This window comes from Balaenoptera ricei, chromosome 3 (genome assembly GCF_028023285.1).
Source record: "Balaenoptera ricei isolate mBalRic1 chromosome 3, mBalRic1.hap2, whole genome shotgun sequence".
NCBI classification, from domain to species: domain Eukaryota; kingdom Metazoa; phylum Chordata; class Mammalia; order Artiodactyla; family Balaenopteridae; genus Balaenoptera; species Balaenoptera ricei.
Genome location: NC_082641.1, coordinates 156,240,314 through 156,260,554, shown reverse-complemented (window position 1 = coordinate 156,260,554; position 20,241 = coordinate 156,240,314). Strand labels below are relative to the sequence as shown.

The 20,241-nt window shown below is 37.8% G+C and overlaps 1 protein-coding gene across 1 annotated transcript in view; it reads left to right on the top strand.

Annotated features, from left to right (window-relative positions):
* The window catches only part of LOC132362732 (ELKS/Rab6-interacting/CAST family member 1-like), a 136,886-nt gene that overhangs the window by 66,620 nt on the left and 50,025 nt on the right, over nt 1–20,241 (top strand). Inside the window, 1 exon segment of the mRNA XM_059917708.1 lies at nt 19,256–19,672. Coding sequence (XP_059773691.1) covers nt 19,256–19,672 — 417 coding nt within the window.

The following is a 20,241-nucleotide window of genomic DNA, read 5'->3' as shown; positions in this document are numbered from 1 at the left end:
GTTTCTCTGTCTTCTCGTTTTGCTTAACTTACTGTGTTTGGGGTCTCCTTTTTGCAGGCTGCAGGTTCGTAGTTCCCGTTGTTTTTGGTGTCTGCTCCCAGTGGCTAAGGTTGGTTCAGTGGGTTGTGTAGGCTTCCTGGTGGAGGGGACTGGTACCTGTGTTCTGGTGGATGAGGCTGGATCTTGTCTTTCTGGTGGGCAGGTCCACGTCTGGTGGTGTGTTTTGGGGTGTCTGTGACCTTATCATGATTTTCGGCAGCCTCTCTGCTAATGGGTGGAGTTGTGTTCCTGTCTTGTTAGTTGTTTGGCATAGTGTGCCCAGCACTGTAGCTTGCTGGTTGTTGAGTGGAGCTGGGTCTTAGCGTTGAGATGGAGATCTCTGGGAGAGCTTTTGCCGTTTGATATTACGTGGAGCTGGGAGGTCTCTGGTGGACCCATGTCCTGAACTCGGCTCTCCCACCTCAGAGACTCAGGCCTGGCACCTGGCCAGAGCACCAAGACCCTGTCAGCCGCATGGCTCAGAAGAAAAGGGAGAAAAAAAAGAAATAAAATAAAGTTATTAAAATAAGAAATAAAAAATAATTATTGAAAATAAAAAAATTAAAAAGTAATAAAAAAAGAAAAAATAAAGAAGAGAGCAACCAAACCAAAAAACAAATCCACCAATGATAACAAACGCTAAAAACTATACTAAGAAACAAAAAACGGACAGAGAGAACCCTAGGACAATTGGTAAAAGCAAAGCTATACAGGCAAAATCACACGAAGTCCACTGCCTCAATTTGGGGATGATTCATTGTCTATTTAGGTATTCCACAGATGCAGGGTACCTCAAGTTGATTGTGGAGATTTAATCCGCTGCTCCTAAGGCTTCTGGTAGAGATTTCCCTTTCCTTCCTTGTTCACACAGCTCCCGGGGTTCAGCTTTGGATTTGGCCCCTCCTCTCCATGTAGGTTGCCTAGGGCGTTTGTTCCTGCCCAGACAGGACAGGGTTAAAGTAGCAGCTGATTCCGGGGCTCTGGCTCACCTAGGCCTGGGGGGAGGGAGGAGTACAGAATGCGGTGGTGAGCCTGTGGTGGCGGAGGCTGGCATGACATTGCACCAGCCTGAGGCGCGCCGTGTGTCCTCCCGGGGAAGTTGTCCCTGCATCACGGGACCCTGGCAGTCGGGGGCTGCACATGCTTCCGGGAGGGGAGGTGTGGATAGTGACCTGTGCTTGCACACAGGCTTCTTGGTGGCTGCACCTGCAGCCTTAGCGTCTCATGCCAGTCTCTGGTGTCCGTGCTGATAGCCTCGGCTCGCGCCCGTCTCTGGAGCTCATTTAGGAGGCCCTCTGAATCCCCTCTCCTCACGCGCCCGAAACAATGGTCTCTTGCCTCTTGGGCAGCTCCAGACTTTTCCCGGACACCCTCCCAGCTAGCTGTGGCACACTAGCCCCCTTCAGGCTGTGTTCACGCAGCCAACCCCAGTACTCTCCCTGGGGTCTGACCTCCAAAGCCCGAGCCTCAGCTCCCAGCCCCCGCCCGCCCTGGCGGGTGAGCAGACAAGCCTCTTGGGCTGGTGAGTGCTGGTCGGCACCGATCCTCTGTGAGGGAATCTCTCCGCTTTGCCCTCCGCACCCCTGTTGCTGCGCTCTCCTCCGTGGCTCTGAAGCTTCGCCCTGCCACGCCCTGTCTCCGACAGTGAAGGGGCTTCCTAGTGCATGGAAACCTTTCTTCCTTCACAGCTCCCTCCCACTGGTGCGGGTCCCGTCCCTATTCTTTTGTCTCTGTTTTTTCTTTTTTCTTTTGCCCTACCCAGGTACGTGGGGAGTTTCTTGCCTTTTGGGAGGTCTGAGGTCCTCTGCTAGTGTTCAGTAGGTGTTCTGTAGGAGTTGTTCCACACGTAGATGTATTTATGATGTATTTGTGGGGAGGAAGGTGATCTCCATGTGTTACTCTTTCGCCATCTTGAAGGTCTCCCCACTTTTCAGTTTTTTTTGTCATATGTATTACTGTTATGGCCATCTTTATTCATACATTTTCACATTTCTGATTATTTTCCTATGATAGGTTGTTAAAAAATTGAATCTATTCATCAGAGGGTATCAAAGGAATCCCATATTCCTTTGAGGTTTTGAGGTTTTCCCGTATACATTTATGTATTCTTAAAATGTTTAACACTTATATTTATTACTTTGTAATGAGAAAATGTTACAAAAATGACCCTACAAATTACTATATTATCCACCTTATATTTGGAGAGAAAAGCAACATTGCTAGAAGATAGTTTCTGCTTCCTAAGGATGATACAGTTGTGCTTATAAAATAAAAGAGATGAATATACTTATTGACACACTGTCTTCTAGAAGGATTGGACCACTTTAGGTGATCAGGCATGTAAGAATGCATGTATCACCTTACCTGTTCATATAATGTTTAAAAATCTTTTGCCTGAAAAAAAACTTTTACCTCTTTCATAGGTAAAAAAATTTTGTCTTACCTTGCTTTCATTTGCAATTCTTTGTTTACATTTTCATGTGTTTATTGTCAATTTGCATATTGTCTGTGATTGGTATATTCCTATTTGTTAATTTCTCTTGGGGACAGTAAGGTCTTAGTATTTCATTGACGTTTATGGGCTTTTTCAATAGTGAGGATAAAGTACTTTCCCAGTTGTGAATAATTTTTAGTTTTTGTCATTTGCTCATTAGTTTTTGACTTTTGATGTTTATAATTCTAGATTTCTAAGCAGTAAATGTACTATACTTTTCTTACATTTGTAATTTGTAATTTTTTTGTAATTTCTTACATTTCGTTTTTTGTTTAGAAAGTCCTTCCCTATCTGAATATCATTAAATATGTTATATTTATTCTTTTTATTTTCTAATTAATTTGCATTTTATACCTAGTTCTTTAATCTTCCTGGAACTTATTTTTAATTTTGTGTGGGGAGAACGTATTTATTTTGATGTTTTCCTAATAATTGAAAAGCTTTCTAAATACTGTGATCAGTCTCTTTTCTTTTGGTTTGTGGCATTTCCTTTTTCTTTCTTAAGTGCTTAATTATTGTGAGATTTGTTCCATTGATCTCTTTGTTGATATTCTTTTTCCAGGACTACATTGATTTGATTATAACAGGCTTTCAATTTGTATCAATGGCCGATTGGGCGTTGAAAAAAATGTCCTTCAAATATATATGTACACACACACACAAACACACACATATACATATATATATATATATATATATATGCTATTCTTAACTCTTTATTCTTATGTGCTGCCAGACATTCTTACCCCACTCTTATATGCTGGCTGCCTCAGGTGTCAGCTTAAATGGTACGTCTTCAAAGAGACCTTCCCTAACCATCCTGCCTAAAGTAGGGCAGTCTGTGCCAGTATCAGCACAAATAAATCAGTCAGCCTTTCAGAAGTCATTTCCTTTCACACCAAATCTTCCAGATGCAGTTCTCATGTTCCTCATTATTGGGTGAGCTGTTAAAATGAAGACAACTATTGATCCACCATCAGCTCCTATTTAATTGCTTAAAATTTCCAGCAATTAAATAGGAGCAAATTCTGTCATTTAAGAGAAGTGACTTACTATTGAAGAGTATAAATTCTAAAGTTGTAGTTAAAAAACTTATACAGTACATTTTTTTTAATACAGTACATTTTTGATTATGTCCTGGATGAAAAAGACAGCCAGTGTCTGGGACAAAAGATCAGCAAGGCTCTGTAAAACCTTTGTCCCATTTTAAAATGAAGTATAAGGACATCTGTGCCATAGAGATTCAAGCTAGTGTCCCTGAGAATTTTCAGCTGCACCAGAGTGGTGATTGCTCAACAGACTAAACTGGAGAGTGTGGGATAATTATCACAAGAGGACCACACACAATGATGACATGGAAAGTGATTAGTTACAAACAATCAATAGCATATGAAAAGGATATTAAAAGAAAGTTTTTAGAGGTACTGATTTCAATGAGAAAAGGCTGGTGAGATATTTTGGTTCTTTATTAATTGGTTTTCTTCATGCAGGGCTTTCAAAAAGAAAACAAGTAATTTGAGCACACTAACCAACTTTATTTTTCATGAAAAAAGAAAGCCCTTTGTGATTTTAATGCTGCTTAACTCTTTTCTTCACCGTTCATGCGGTTATAATCTTAAGCAAACAAACAATAATTTGCTATTATAAGGCTGTGGTGCTTCAATGGCAGTAATGGCACTGACCCTAGTACAATTTTCAGTAGATAAACAGAGCTAATTGATTTATAACCATTATTCTAATTAAATAATCATAAATAATAAGCTTCATGTTAGGGATTATGTTATCAAGTGTGTTGTTTTGTCCTTATTTCTCAAATATTTTACTTCGGTGAAGAATTCCAAGCTGTAAATGGTACAGATGAACTGGTTTTCAGGGCAGAAGTAGACACAGATGTAGAGAACAAACGTATGGGCACCAAGGGGGGAAAGTGGCGGGGAGGGTGGGTGGTGGTGGGATGAACTGGGAGATTGGGATTGACATGTATACACTAATATGTATAAAATAGATAACTAATAAGAACCTGCTGTATAAAAAAATAAAATAAACTTCAAAAATTCAAAAAAAGAAAAAAAATAGAATTACAAGCTGTAATCCAAATGAATTGAAGGGACTATTGAGACAATCCAGTCCTTGCTTTTTGAAAAAGACTTTAAGCTGCAGACCCCTTTTTTCAAATGAATATTATTCAGATATGAAAATAAAACTTATTATTTATTAATTAATTAATTTTTTTTGGCTGTGTTGGGTCTTCATTGCTGCGCACAGGCTTTCTCTAGTTGCGGCGAGCGGTGTGGGGCGCAGGCTTCTCATTGCGGTAGCCTCTCTTGTTGTGGAGCCGGGATCTAGAGCGCAGGCTCAGTAGTTGTGGTGCACGGGCTTAGTTGCTCTGCGGCATGTGGGATCTTCCCGGACCAGGGCTCGAACCCGTGTCCCCTGCATTGGCAGGTGGATTCCCAACCACGGTGCCACCAGGCAAGTGCCTAAAACTTATTTTAAGAAGTAAAATGAAAAAGAAGGCAAAGCTGTTCTGATTGAGACAGGACTGGGGAGCCCAGATGCCCCAGTGTGGCCCTGCCAGGCATTCCCTGAAGATGTTCTTTAGAACCCCTAGGGCTTCCCAGGGCTGGGTTCAGTAAGCCACTAACCAAACCTTTTGGTTTTACAAACAGGAGCAACAACAGTAACTGCCATTTATTGATAATTTACAGTGTGATAGGTGTTCTGTCTTACTGCTAATTATTATAATAACCCTATAGATTCAGTTTCATAATGTTCATAGTATAGATTAATAAATTAAGGCTCAGAGTATTTAGTTAACTTCACTGAAGTCATCCTGATGGAACCAGGAATTGAACCCAGAGCCAGATCTTTCTTGGTCTGTGTTCTCCCCTTAGAGAAAGGGTCCTTATCAGCTTCTTTCAGTTTCTGTGACACTGTTTTCCTGATTTCTACCCACTTCTCTGACTGCTCCTCTTGTCTCCTTTGGCCGCCTCTTACCCTCTGCCTGCCATCTAATGTTGAATCAGTCCTATGACTATCTCCTCTTGCTGTGTTTTCTTTTCCTAGGGAGGCTCATTCACTGCCTTGGCCTCAGTTAACATCTGTGTATCAGAGCTTCCACACTTAACATCTTTAGCTCATATCATTCCTCTAAGCTCCAGACCCACATGCCCAGTTGCTCCCTCAAACCTTTTCTCAGCATCTCAAAAGCACATTACATTCAGCTCAAGATTTCCCCTCAATTCTGGTCCTTCCTTATTTTTTCCCATTTTTGTTTATGGTGCCACCAACTTGTCCATGGTGTTTAAGTCAGAAACTTCAGAATTTTCCTTGATTGCTTCACTCCCTCATTTCCCACCCTGCCAGTCAAATGCTGGTGATCTTTTTTCTCTGAAGTATTTCTGTAAGCCATCCATTTTCCCACCCCACAGCCACTGTCATAGTTTGGTCATGTCGCTGTTGGCTGACATTATTGCAGTGGTCTCCCAATTTTCCCCAGTCTTTCTGTTTCCCCCTGGTGTGCAGCCTCATTGCAGCCAGTCTGGGCTTTTGAAAGTGCCCATGTGATGTTTGAATCCTGGCTCCACCACTCACTAGTTATGTGAGCGTGGCAGGCTGCTAAGTCTTTCCAAACCTTAGTTTCCTCATCTGTAAAATGGTTATATAATTCTTACCTCATGTACTTGTTCTAAGAATTAAATGTGGTAGTATGTGCCCGGCATCACTGTTAGTGATGATGGTAGAGATGACCATACTCTGCTCAAAACTTTTTCAGGGCTTCCTGTTGCCCTTAAAGTCCAAAACTCTTGTCACACTTCCTTGGTGCTCAGTCTCCTTAATCCCTCAAATGTGCTGTGCCCCCTCCTTCTTGAGGGTCTTCACCTAAGTAGTCTTCTCCTCACAGTAGAAGTGTTGTGTCTTTAAATAGTTAATGGAAGTTAACTCATTCTTCAGATCTCACCCAGCCCCCAAATCTTCTCTTATCTTTTACTACCTTGGATTTATAGCTTTTATCCCTGTTTGCAGTTATAATTGTGTATTTTTGTTGCTGTTGGGATTAATGACTCTCTTATCCACCGTTATCTGTCTTATCTACCTTTATATGGAGACAGACCATGTTTATTATACCCACCTGCCATAGTATCTCTGTCAGGGAGCTTAATGCCTGCTACTAACTAAAGATCTTTCTTCCCTCAGTGAGGGATTATACTTCAGTATTTTTTTCTGTTCTCCAATGTTTGGTTAAGTTTATTTTTCAACAGCACTGCCTCCTTTGTGGGCAGAATTGTCTGAAATGGACTCTTTCATGTTAATTACTAGTTCTTGTTCTTGATAGAGAGAACTCCCAAGGTAGCCGGAGCCCTCTCAGAATCTGTCATTCTTCTGGTATTGAAATAGGCTAGGGGTTCGTTTTTCCACCTAGGATAAAGTGCTGTTCTTGTGTTCCTGTAGGTTTTGTGTTTTTGTGGCACTTGCCTATACGTTGGGATTCATATTTTCTTTTGCTTAAGTCTGTATAAGAAATATGACATATTTTAGGTTCACTAACGTCATCAAATGTTCCTTTGTGAACCTCTCATTTAAGTTTTCTTGTTTTTGTTTAGATACCTTGGGTTAAGCAAGTAGGTTTATTTAAAAAGCCAATTTTCCTTATAATATGGGGATCAAAGAATGTGTTCTTAAAAGCTGTCAGAAAAAACGAATTATATAAGCATCTATCCCAATTCATAAGTTTAGTTTAAAAATATTTTAAACATTAGTAATGAATCAGGTATCCCTGTGTTACTTTTTTGTTTCTCAAATACCTGAGAGAAAAAAGAAGCCTGCTTATTTATTTATTTTCCAATAAATATGAAAAGGATAGAAAGGAAATTCTTGAAACTGTTGATTATTGTTGCTTTCAGATTTTCAGTGTCCTTATCTCTAAGATCATTTTTATAGGAATCTTTGACATCAAAATTTTTGGTACTGAGATTAAAGTAGTTGTATTTTGTGGGGATTCTCAGGGAAAGATGCCATTTTAGGAAGTAGGGTGAGCGGAGAGAAATTAGGATTCTTTCCAATCTTTTCTGTTTCTTCTCTCATTCCTTCTTTCAGAGAGAAAAGATCCTATAGATAGAATTATTGCTTTTTAAAAAAAATTCTCAAGCCTTACAACGATACTTGGGCTCTGCTAATTAAAGTAGCTTCATAAGTAATAACTTTCTTTGAAAACACTGTCTTTATTCCTTATGGATAGAATTGAATGCACAATCATTTAGCTTTTCTTTTTTTTTTTTTTTTAAACTAACAACCCAATCCATTTCCACCAAAAATTTCCTTCTAGGAAAGTGGTTTTATGATTAATGGAAAGTGTTATATGATTAATGGTTCTGTAGATATGAAAGTTATAGGCTGGATATCTGCTCCCTTTTATCATCTGTGTCATGCATCTTGTTTATAGTAAATTGAAAAAGGTACATTTAAATGACCGGTAAGGTTGAAGACACGCTCTACTACCTGGCAGTTTCATTTCCGTGTGTCTTCTTGAGAGAAACTTTTGCACATGTGCACAAGGAGACAGGTAGATGTACATGTGCTTGTTGTAACAGTGATAACAGTGGAAAAACATCTAACTGTTCCTCAAGTAGGTGAGTGGATAAGTTGGTATTTATTCACAAAATGGAATGTGAGTACACAGTCCTTTCCTCCAAAATACTTAGGGCACATGTATGTTGGAATTTAGATGTTTTTCAGATTTTGAAAGGTAATCCAGTATATAAACTGTATATTGTGTAATACTCCCATTGGGATCTGGACAATACCCAGTCATCAAACATATTAAATCTGTAGCAAAACTTAGGAATATTCATATTAAATTGGATAAATAAATGGTAAATAGCCTCATAGCAGTTGAGTCAGGTTTTTCCATTAAGCTTGGAGAACAATTTAGTCTTTTTAAAGCTCTTTGGATTTTAGAATTTTGGATAAGGAATTGTGAAACCTGTATTATACAGTTCATAAAAGTGAATGAGCTAGAGTTATGTATATCAGTGTGGATAAATCTCAAACACGTTTTTAAAAAATTGAAGTATTGTTGACATATTAGTTTCAATATTTTGCTATTGGGATACATTACAAAATGATCAACACACTGGGTCTGGTTAACATCCATCACCACACATAGTTACAAAGAACTTGTTTTTCTTGGGATGAGAACTTTTAAGATCTACTCTCTTAGCAACTTTCAAATATGTAATACAGTGTTATTAACTATAGTCACCATGCTGTACATTATATTCCCAGGACTTATTTATTTTTATAATTGGAAGTTTGTACCTTTTGACTCCCTTTACCCATTTCACCCACTCCCTGTCCCCCACCCCTGGCAACCACCAATCTGTTCTCTATCTGTAAGCTTGTGGTTCCCCCCGCCTCCAAAATGGTAAGATTTTTTTTTTTTTTTATGGCTGAATAATATCCCATTGTGTATATCTATACACATATGTGTATAGATATACACACCACATTTTCTTTATCCATTCATCCATTGATGGACACTTAGGTTGTTTCTATATCTTGGGTATTATAAATAATGCTGCAGTGAACATGGGGGTGCGGATATCTTTTCGAGTTAGTTATTTTTGTTTTCTTTGGATAAAAACTCAGAAGTGGAATTGCTGGATCTAATGGCAGTTCTATTTTTAATTTTTTGAGGAACCTCCATTACTGTTTCCTATAGTGGCTATACCAGTTTACATTCTCAGACACATTATGTTGAGTAACATGAGCAATTTGCAAAGAGAATCAAGAACAGATGACATCACTTCTGTGAATTTTAAATAAGCAACAGTGAGGGGTGGGGGAGAGAGAGAGAGATATCTGAAGCAAATAAGGCAAATTGTTGATGGTGATTTCCATACGTTGTTGTATATTTGAATGAGTCTCTGTAGCCTCGAGCTTCTGCTTTCTTCTCTAACCTTTTTAAGAATGCAGGGTTACAATTGAATTAGGTGATAGAGCATAATACATGTTGGGACTGGAAGTGTTCTTAAAGTCAACTAAATTATCCTTCTTTCTTTTAAGTGAAGTCATTCCTACTTGTTAAGAAATTATCTTGAATATTTATTTACTTTTCCCTTTTCTGACCTATATCTGTTACTTTTTTCTCTTTTAATATATTTATTTTTTGTTGGAGTATAGTTTACATACAGCAAAATACATGGATCTTCAGTATCATAGTTCCATGAGTTTTGACAAATGCCAGTAGTCGTATAATGCAGTCTTACGAAGATATAGAACATCTCCATCATCCCATAAGGTTCCCTTGAGCTCCTTCCCAATCCGTATTTTCCCTGCCCTGAACACATAGATAGTGTTCTAATTCCTTTCACTTTAGATTAGTTTTGCCTGCTCTAGAACCTCCTATACATGGAACCATATAGTCTGTACTCTGTTGTGTTTGGCTTCTTTTTTTGCTCAGTGTACTATATATTTTTTTTAAAGTTTATTCGTGTTGTTGCATGTATCCATAGTCATCCTAATATTGAGTAGTTTTCATTGCATGGATATTGCATAATCAATTTGTCCATTCTCCTGTTGATGGGGTTGTTTCCAGTTTTGGCTCTTATGAATAAAGCGGTTGTAAACATTTTTATACAGATGTGTTTGTGGCCATGTTTTTATTTCTCTTGCGGAAGTATCTAGGAGTGGAATCGCTGGGTCATAGGGTAAGTGCATGTTTAACTTTCCCCTAAAAGTATGCAGTCAGCTGAAGTGAAGTGAAAGATTTTGTGATCATAGACCTAAGTATTCAAATTGAAAATACAACGCGATGAGTAAATATGGATGTAGGAGATGAATGAAAATAATGGTAACACATGTATTTATTGGAGTTTATGTGATAAAATTGGTGAGAGTCGAGAAAACAAATGTATTTTCCTTTTAAATACCCCGTGAAGATCCCATATGGTTTTATTTCCTCTCAACGTGCTGCTAAAACATGAAGCAATCTTTTGTATTGTCTGTTTACTACCTAAATTGATTTTCAAAAAAATTTTATTAATTTTTAAAGATTTCTTTTATCTACTTAACATTTTTACAGAAGCATGTGCAAAAGAGTCTTTGATATGCCTTATTTGATGGTTGCCATGGAAAAATTAAGGAATTGTATACAAAGAAAATAATATTTATACCTTGGTGTTTTGCTTTTGAAACAATTATGATTTCTCCATAATAGTTTTTTTATTGTTATTTTATCCCCAGATGCTTCTTTAGTTTTATTTATCAAGATTCTCTTTCTCTCTCTCTTTTTTTTTAAGTAAATTTATTTATTTATTTATTTATGGCTGTGTTGGGTCCTCATTTCTGTGCGAGGGCTTTCTCTAGTTGCGGCGGGCGGGGGCCACTCTTCATCGGGGTGCGCGGGCCTGTCATTATCGCGGCCTCTCTTGTTGCGGAGCACAGGCTCCAGACGCGCAGGCTCAGTAGTTGTGGCTCACGGGCCCAGTTGCTCCGCGGCATGTGGGATCTTCCCAGACCAGGGCTCGAACCCGTGTCCCCTGCATTGGCAGGCAGATTCTCAACCACTGCGCCACCAGGGAAGCCCTCTCTCTCTTTTTAATGACACTTTTTAAAGATTTGTTCCTTGTAGAGAAATGCAGTTAAATTTTATATGTTGATCTTATATGCGCCAGGCTTGCTAAACTCTTTTTTTTTTTGATATTTATTTATTTATTTGTTTTATTTTTGGCTGCGTCAGGTCTTAGTTGCTGCACGCGGGATATTCCTTGCAGCATGCAGGATCTTTCGTTGCAGTGCGTGGGCTCTGCTGGGCTCTGTAGTTGTGGCACGTGAGCTGAGTTGCCCCGTGGCATGTGGGATGCAGAACCCACGTCCTCTGCATTAGAAGGTGGATTCTTAACCACTGGACCACCAGGGAAGTCCCTTGCTGGACTCTTAATTATACAGATATTTTGTCTGTAATTTCTTCTGAGTTTTCATCCTACAATCTCTGTATAATGACTTTCTTGCTTTCTAATTCTTATACCTTTGGTTTCCTTCTCTTGTCTTAACTGCACTTGGTCTTAGTATCTCTAGAACAAAATACAACAGTGGACTGTTGTAGTCTTATCAGTTGCCTAGTGTAGATTTGATTTTTACAAGAAAGCCCATTATTAAAGAGGTAAGTCTTGAAAAAAAATGTGAGTAATTTGGTTGGTTTATTCTGGTTAGCTGCTGTTCTTTGTATATGTTCTATGCTATTTTCTCCCCAAGACAATTATTTATGTAAATAATTTTGATGGGCTTCATTTCAGTTTAACACAGTTTAGTCATAGTGTGTGTGAAAGCATCTTAAACAATGGCAGTGTACAGGAGTGCTTTTCTGTAAGATCGTAAGGTCATGATCTCTTTGTACTCTCCCTCAATATCAGTCTTCCTTGCCTCTTCTCTTTCTCTGGAGGAAAAGGGGGGGAAAAAAAGGAAAAAGGAATTCTGTAGCTTCTGGAAAGCTTTGGGCACACAGTGACTTCAGTGTTGACATAGCTCTGTGGGACACAGACATTAGCCCGTTAGCTTTATGCCATGTCCTGCAGCTGAATGTCAGCAGGGACCACCCCCCCTCCCCGCCTCACAGTCAAGCTGCTGCCTCCGGTGTGTGTTTATTCAGCTGAATCCACTCCCAGTTGTAACATTGCCAGGGTTAGCTCTTAACATGTTCACAGCTGATTGGTATCGCTTAACTCCTCTTTCTTTACCCTTCTTTCTTCACCCTTCTTCTTGATTTATATACTAGTATTTCAGGGACTAAATCTGGGAATTTTGTTAACCTCATTGACGTCTGTTGCAGGTGCTTGAAACTTTTGGGCTGTAGAGCATGAAGAAAGAAGTGAGGTTGATACTTAAAATGCTGCTAGACTGAACAGTACCTTTATGGTCCCTTGTATTTAATTCTGCCTTTGCTTTGTTAGTACTGAGCATTCTCAAGTTAAACACTATGGAAATGGTTACTATAGGATCCCTCTGCTGGTTGATTTTACTTTTAAGGTTAAAAAAAATTTTTATTTTGATGTTATTTTTTAATGGAATGACGTCTTCAATCCTGACATTGCTTAGGATGATATTTTTACTACTGTAATATCTGGTTTGGGATATTATCTTTTCTTCTTTCTGTACTTTTCTTCCTCCACCCATTCCTTCCTCTCTAGTTCTGCCTTTTGTTCAGTTTGAGAGTCAGACAGGCTTTCTAGAGGAGGTAATGCCTGATCTAAGGATGAAAGGACAGGTAGGATTTAGCTGGGAGTGAAAGTGAGGGAACGGGTAGAGGATATTCTTTATTTATTTATATTTATATTTTATTTATTTATTTATTTATTTATTTAACATCTTTATTGGAGTGTAATTGCTTTACAATGGTGTGTTAGTTTCTGCTTTATAACAAAGTGAATCAGTTATACATATACCTATACTCTTTAAGTAGAGGCTAAGGGGTAAGTAAATGGTATGGGAGTTTGGGTAACTGAAAGCTATTTGGAATTTCTAGAACTTGTACTAAAATCAGTTTATTGTCACTTGAGTTGTTGTCTTGATGAGCACACAATAATAGAATGTATTATGACCTCGGGACTTCCCCATTTTGATAGTATTTTTGTTTATTCTTTAATTTCTCCTCTGGGTTATGCTGGCATAAAGGCAGATGTTCTTTTTTCTCTCCTGGATTCAGTAGCAGAGAGTAGCTGCTAGGAATCTGGAATAATTGCTTGTTCATTTTCTTGACTCTGACATCTGTTTTAGAGGAGAATAAGCTCAAAGTAGCATTCATTTAAACAATTTAATCTATCCATTTGAATTCTGGTGTGGTTGTTTCTTGCACTGTAGTATGTCTCTTGCTGGTGTTTATTTAGATCAGTCTGAGAACTTGGTTTTGGTTTAATATTTGAGAGTTTACAGTGTGCTTTGCTGCACAGAAAATAAATCCTTGTCAGCAACTGAAAGAATCAACGGAAAGAATACTAGACTAATGATCAGACGAAATGAACTACCTTAGGGGCTCTTCCTTTGTCTCAGTCTTGGAGATTCAGACTCATTAAAAAACTTTGAGTTTCTTCTAAAATGATAGAAATTAGAATACTTTCTTTTCATATTAAAGATTCATGAATCCAAATCATAGTGATCTTATAGAATCTGAACTTCATTTGAGTATGTTGCATATATAATAAGTGCTTTTATGTGTCCCATTTCTCGTTCTTGAATATTCTTAATTTAAAAGTTATAATAAGGTATAGTGCTGGTTTGTGAGTGTGTATATATAGCTATTAAGTTTTACCACTTTGTAAGCTCTGTTTTTGGATAAGAACTCTATCCTACACTTTTGGTGTATGTTGTATAGTATTAAAAGTATAAAAGATTCTTGTTGACAGTTAATTATTTGAAAATGCTTCTCTTCACTTCAGATCAAACACAAATAAATCCAGAGTGTATAATTAACATTTTTTAAAAATTAGGATTGCATTTAGTATTTTGGCCAGTTTGTATTTGAGATAGAATTTTTTGTGTGTTAGCTGGTAAGGAACTAATTGTTACAGAATAAGAGTAATTCTCTCTGTTATAGGGGAAAGATAAAATTTTCCAGGGACTTGATTTGCATCTACTATCCAGTAGCCATTTACTTTCAAAATAATGCGTGAAAATTTGTTTTTGTCAATCTTTCATCAAAAATTTATTGAGCACTTACTATACCAAACACTGTGCCGTGCCCTAGAGTAAAAAGATGAAAGTCCCAAGTTCTAGAAAGTTTTTCTTGAAGACAGATACAAAGAAATAAATTGCAGATTGGGCTGGTAAGTGCTCTTCTTAGGGACACATACGGTACAGCACAGATCAGAACATCACAAAGCCTGAGGATCGACTTGGGTGATGTTAGTAAGAATTATTATAAACTCTTTTGCATCTTGCATTGATAAAGTTTCCTCAATGTATGTATTTACATGTTTCAGAAAAAAAATCGTTCTTAATTTAACATAATAAGATGCAGTACTGGTATTTTTTCTAATGGTTATCTTGACAAATAGTGCATTGAACTCTCTGGGATACAGTATACTGTTTGTGATGATGACCATTTTCATGTATCCATAATATTCTTTTTCTGTAACTAAAAATAGCTCTAGACTCCTTGGTTCTGTCATTTTAGAAATCAGGATAAACTGGATCAAAGCGTTCTCTTGTTCAGAGAAACTAATGGAAGTTTTGCCTCAGAAGAGCTTCTGATATTTGTCTAAAATATATGAAGCATTGTTGTGATGTTTTGTTGTTTTTGAGATGTATTTTTCTAAAAAATGATCATAAACCCTATCAGAGATTTAAGAATTTTCATTCTATTGTTCACAACATCCTACCATTTCATTGAGATAACAGCCTGGTGTAATTTTAGCACAATCCTTGGACTAAATTTTAAGCAGTTATTCTTCCAGTCTTCCAGCTCAAGCTGAGTGTTAGAGTGAGCAGAAGTAGACTAGTGAGTGTTGGTGTACAATTTGGCATGTGAGAAGTGTGAGATCATTTTGGAGAGTGTCATGAGCAGAATTCCCAAATAGAAATTTTCCTAATATCTGACAACTGAGATTGTCCTGCTAAATTCAGCATGTGTTTTTGGTCGGTCATGGTAAATGTCTGTGATATGTGCAGATATGCTCCCTTTATCTTCAGTATGAATGTGCTAGAGAAAGAGCAGCCTGGCTTATTGCCTGCTGCTGCTTTCTTCTCCCAGGGGAGTTGGCAGGAATTTTAGTAAAGTGAATCTAGCTTGAATGTAGCCTAAAGAAGGGGTGCTGATTCCCATTTCAATGGAGAAAATTGCTGTGTAGCCTTCTTGGCTACCAATCAGAGCATCATTTTAATTCTGTATTCTAGTAAAATGGGTGCAAGCAGAGCTGAAGAAGCAGGGCACATTAGTCGTTGTATTTTCTTTCTTCACCAAAACAGTGCTTGCCATTCTAGTATAATCACAAGTGCTAAAGTGTATGCGAGACTGTTAGCTGTCGTCAACATCTGTTTCTCCTGATTTGAATGAATTTGGTGATGAGTGTCCAGGAAAGGAGGGACAGTTGTACCTAGAAATCAGTTTCATTGTTGAATTTAACTTCTGATATTTCCCTGTGGGATAAGCTTGCTCAGAATTTATTTGGATTATATGACTTCCAAAGGTAAAGAATGAAACTGGAGGTTGATTATAGGCTTCAGAGAATTAGCGTTTTGACACATCTTTTTATGAAGGATTTTGAACTCCAACAACTGTTGAGAATCTTTACAGCATGATGCGGGTAGTTAAATTTATTTAAAGAATCATATTCATGAATTCAAATACCTGATAATTTTATTGTAAATTTATTTTTCATAAGAAAAAGCCAGTGCTTTTGGAGAGTTTGAAGACTGCCATAATTGAAAGTTCACTACTTGCTAAGCATAATACCAAAACCAGAAACTATAAAAGAAGAGGTTCTTATCTTTGCACTAAAAAAATTCTGTATTTAAGTTGCCATAAACTATGTTAAAAGAAAAATGACAGATTTGGAAATATATTTGTAACATGTACAGCAGGCAAAAGGTTGTTTTCCAAATATAAAAAGATCTTAAAGTGGATTAGGAGAAAGGTTAAATGTCCCCAAAACAAAATGAGCAAAGAACAAGAACAGATGAGTCACAAAGGAAGGAATACAAAGCGCCTGTAGATATGTGAATAGATATTCAGTCTTACTTGTAATCAAAGGAAAGCCCAAAAAAGAAAGAGAAGAAAGAAAATACCCAGTTGTCAAAGGTATAGGAAAGTGCTCAGACATCATTTGGTGGAAGTTTAAATCTGTACAGACCCTTTTAGAGATCATTTGTTGTGTGTATTAAAATCATAACTGCATACCCTCTGATCCAGGAATTCCACCTTTCAGAATTTATCTCCAGGAAAAATTTGGATAAATGTGCAGAGATATACATGTGAAGGTGCCTGTTATAATAGTGGAAAATGAGAACCAAACTAAATATTTATCAATAGTTATAAGTAAATTATTTAATATCAACACGTTGGAATTCTGTGGCAGGCATATTTTTTCCCCAGTGTTTAAAATCGTTGTAAAATACAGCTTACATTCACCATGTTAAATTTACCATCTTAACCAATTTTCAGGTGTACAGTTCATAAGGTACATTCATACTGTTGTGCAGCCATCACCACCATCCATCTCCACAACTCTTCATCCTGTAAGACTGAATCTCTGCACCCATCAAACAGTCACTCCCTGTCTCCCGTCTCCTGTCTCCCCAGCCCCTAGCAACCACTCTTGTGCTTCCTGTCTCTGTGAGGTAGACTGCTCTAGGGACCTCATGTAAGTGGACTCGTGTAATATTTGTCTTTTGTGACGGGCTTATTTCATTTGGCATAGTGTCCATCCATGTTGCAGCGTGTGTCAGCATTTCCTTCCTTTTTGAGGCTGAAAAATATCATTAGGCATTTTTTTTAATTTAATTTTTGGGTGGGTAGTACATACATTTAGTTCAAATTCAAGAGGAGGGAGGGTTAGGAGGAGAGAAAGATGGGAAGTGGCTGGGAAGTGACTGCAGATGTATATGGGATTTCTCTTAAGGGGTGATGGCAGTGTTCTAGAATTAGATAGTAGTGATCAATGTATAACTTTTAATATGCTGAAAACTGCTGACTTACACACTTTAAAGTGGTAAACTTTATGGCATGTGTGAATTATGTCTCAATAAAGCTATTATTAAAAAATTTTCAATGTCAGTTACACTTCAGTTAAAAAAATTTTTATGGGGAATAGAATAAAGTTTTCTTACGTGTTGTCCCCCAGTGATTCCAGTTCGTTCCTCCCTTCCTCCCTTCTTGCCTTCCTCTGTTCCCCCAAATAACCATTAATTATTACTTGTGTAACATTACAGAAGTATTTTTATTTCTTATGATATTTTTTATTTATAGTAAATAGTAAATATTTATTGTTCCCTCCCTTTTAACCAAAGTGGTAGCAAATTGAACACAGCCAAGCAGGCATCTCTGAAGTCTTTTCTCTTATTTTTAAAGGTAAAAATGTCCCTTTTAATTGATTACTTGCTTACTGTAGGGGATTTAGATAGTACAAAAAAGTATGAAGAAAAATGTAAAATCTACCCATACCCAGATACTGGTAATTGTTTGCATCCTTTTAGACTTTTCTCTGCATGTTTATACTTTTTAAAAATTAGAATCGCAGTCATCCTATACTTGCTATTATATATCTGCTTTTTTACTCTTAATATGTTGTAACTGTAGTTTTTATCAGTAACTATAAATCTACATTTAAAAAAATTGATGCATAGTATTAAACTCGGTGTACATTTCTCATTTACTTAACTCATCACCTATTAATATCCATTTAGGTTGTTTCTAATTTTGTCGCTGGTGTAAACAACAGTGAGCGTCTTTGTACACTTGCCAGATCGTTTCCTTGAGATATTTACTGCTGTTTTGCAGTTTGCCAAAAATTTTAAACAATGTCTGTTTTAACATATATGCCACAAAGATTTCAATGATATTATTAGCTCTGTGAAAAGATGGTGCAGGCATTTATAGCCTCACTTTAAATATGAGGAATCTGAAACCCAGAAAGATGGCAATGTGTTCCAAATTAGGTTGCTCTTTAGTGTGAAAGCTGGAACTAAAACTCCTGTCTTCTGATTGTGGGTTAGTTTCCTTCCACTGCGGCACACTGCCAGACCTTGAATACCTTGAATACAAAGGGTGATTTTCTGTTGTTGCTTCTTCATTTCTAAAAACATGATTCTTGATGTAACTTCCTTTTAGGTTCTTTGTATAATGTTCTAGAATTTATCCATTCAGATTAAAGGTTCATATACCTTCGTTAGGGATACAGGCTAAAGATATACCCTCTGGAACATTTTACTAGCTTATCTGCACTAACATTTTCATTTAATTACTCAAATTACTCACTTATATTGTTATCTTCTTCTGTATAAATAGCACACACAGCCTCAGTTTTTTGTGTTTTGTTTTTTGTTTTTAAAGCTTCAAGTTATCTAATTACCTTTGGGTACTAGCTTCAGTGGGCTGCAAGAATTGCTTTAATTCGAATGCCAGCTCTGTTACTTACTGTGTGATCTTGGGGTGAGTTATTTAAGTCTCTGTATGCCCAGTGTCATCATCAATAAAATTCAAATAATAGTACATGTGTTATAGTGAGGATTAAATGAATTAACACATAAGGAGTGCTAAGCACATTCTGGCATGCACTCATATGTTTATTATTTAATGTGCTAACTTAATTGTAAAGCACTTAAAAGTCATTTTGTATTTTGCCATCCTTTGTGTTTTTTGGTGAAATTTTTTGTATGATGTGTCCGTATTCCTATAGGTTTCCCCTGCCTTTCCCCACTCCTCACCTTCAATTCCGTGTAATACCTTCTGTTAATCTTGAACAGTGTCTTTATTTAGTCAAGCAAAGTGAGGAGCTGCCAGACTGACCTTGTTTCCTGTTGGTAATAAACACAAATTAAATTACTGACATTTTACAGATTATCTCAATCAGTTTTAAAGACAGTGTAAAACAGAATAATGTGAATCCTCATTTGCTAAATGCAGGGTTCTGAGAGCTGTGGTAGCTGCTTTCTCATTGCCCGTAGTCTGCTTTGTTTCTGCTACTTGAGGAGGAAAGCTCATTTGGGTTTTCTTTTTTGTCTTTATACCAGCACATGCAAATGACAGTCCAGGCTCTCCAGGATGAATTGCGGATCCAGAGGGACCTGAACCAGCTGTTTCAACAGGATAGTAACAGTAGGACTGGTGAGCCTTGCGTGGCAGAGCTGACGGAGGAGAACTTTCAGAGGCTGCACACTGAGCATGAGCGGCAGGCCAAGGAGCTGTTCCTCCTTCGAAAGACTCTGGAGGAGATGGAGCTGCGGATTGAGACTCAGAAGCAAACCCTGAACGCTCGGGACGAATCCATCAAGAAGCTTCTGGAGATGTTGCAGAGCAAGGGGCTTTCTGCTAAGGCTACTGAGGAGGACCATGAGAGAACAAGGAGACTGGCAGAGGCAGAGATGCATGTCCACCACCTCGAAAGCCTTTTGGAGCAGAAGGAAAAAGAGAACGCTCTGTTGAGAGAGGTGAGTGGCCACTTTCTCAGTTGTTATGACTGTCTTTTTTTCCTGATTAGTCAGCATTTTGACCTAGATAAATTTATATGCTCTCCTGAGCTAGTGCAAGGGAATTTCTTCTTTCTTACCTAAGTTCTGCACTGATTTCTGTTCTGATTTGCTGTCTTGTATGAGATGACATTGGCTGGCATGTATACTGGTTTAATACCTTTCTGGGGTTTTTTTTCCCCCTCCTGATTTCTGTAGACTCATTTTGTTGCTAGAGGGGCACAGAATTTTCTTGATATGTTCCTCATCTATTGATTTGTTCATAGAGACACACACAACAAAACCAGAATTAAAGTAGCTAACTACTGCTCAATTTTAAAATATTAATAATTGAAAGTAAGCGATTCCCTCAGTTTCGGTGTGCTTATAAAGTCCTAGGCAGCAGTAATGGATGTTTGCCCTGTGGTTTCCATGGGAACTGTTGCCTTGCTGTAAAAGATCCGTGATAAAAATTATATACTGCCCTGGAGGCACAGCTAGAGGGAATGACACAGAGGTATGCTGTCACTTATTTTTAGAGAGGAAACTCA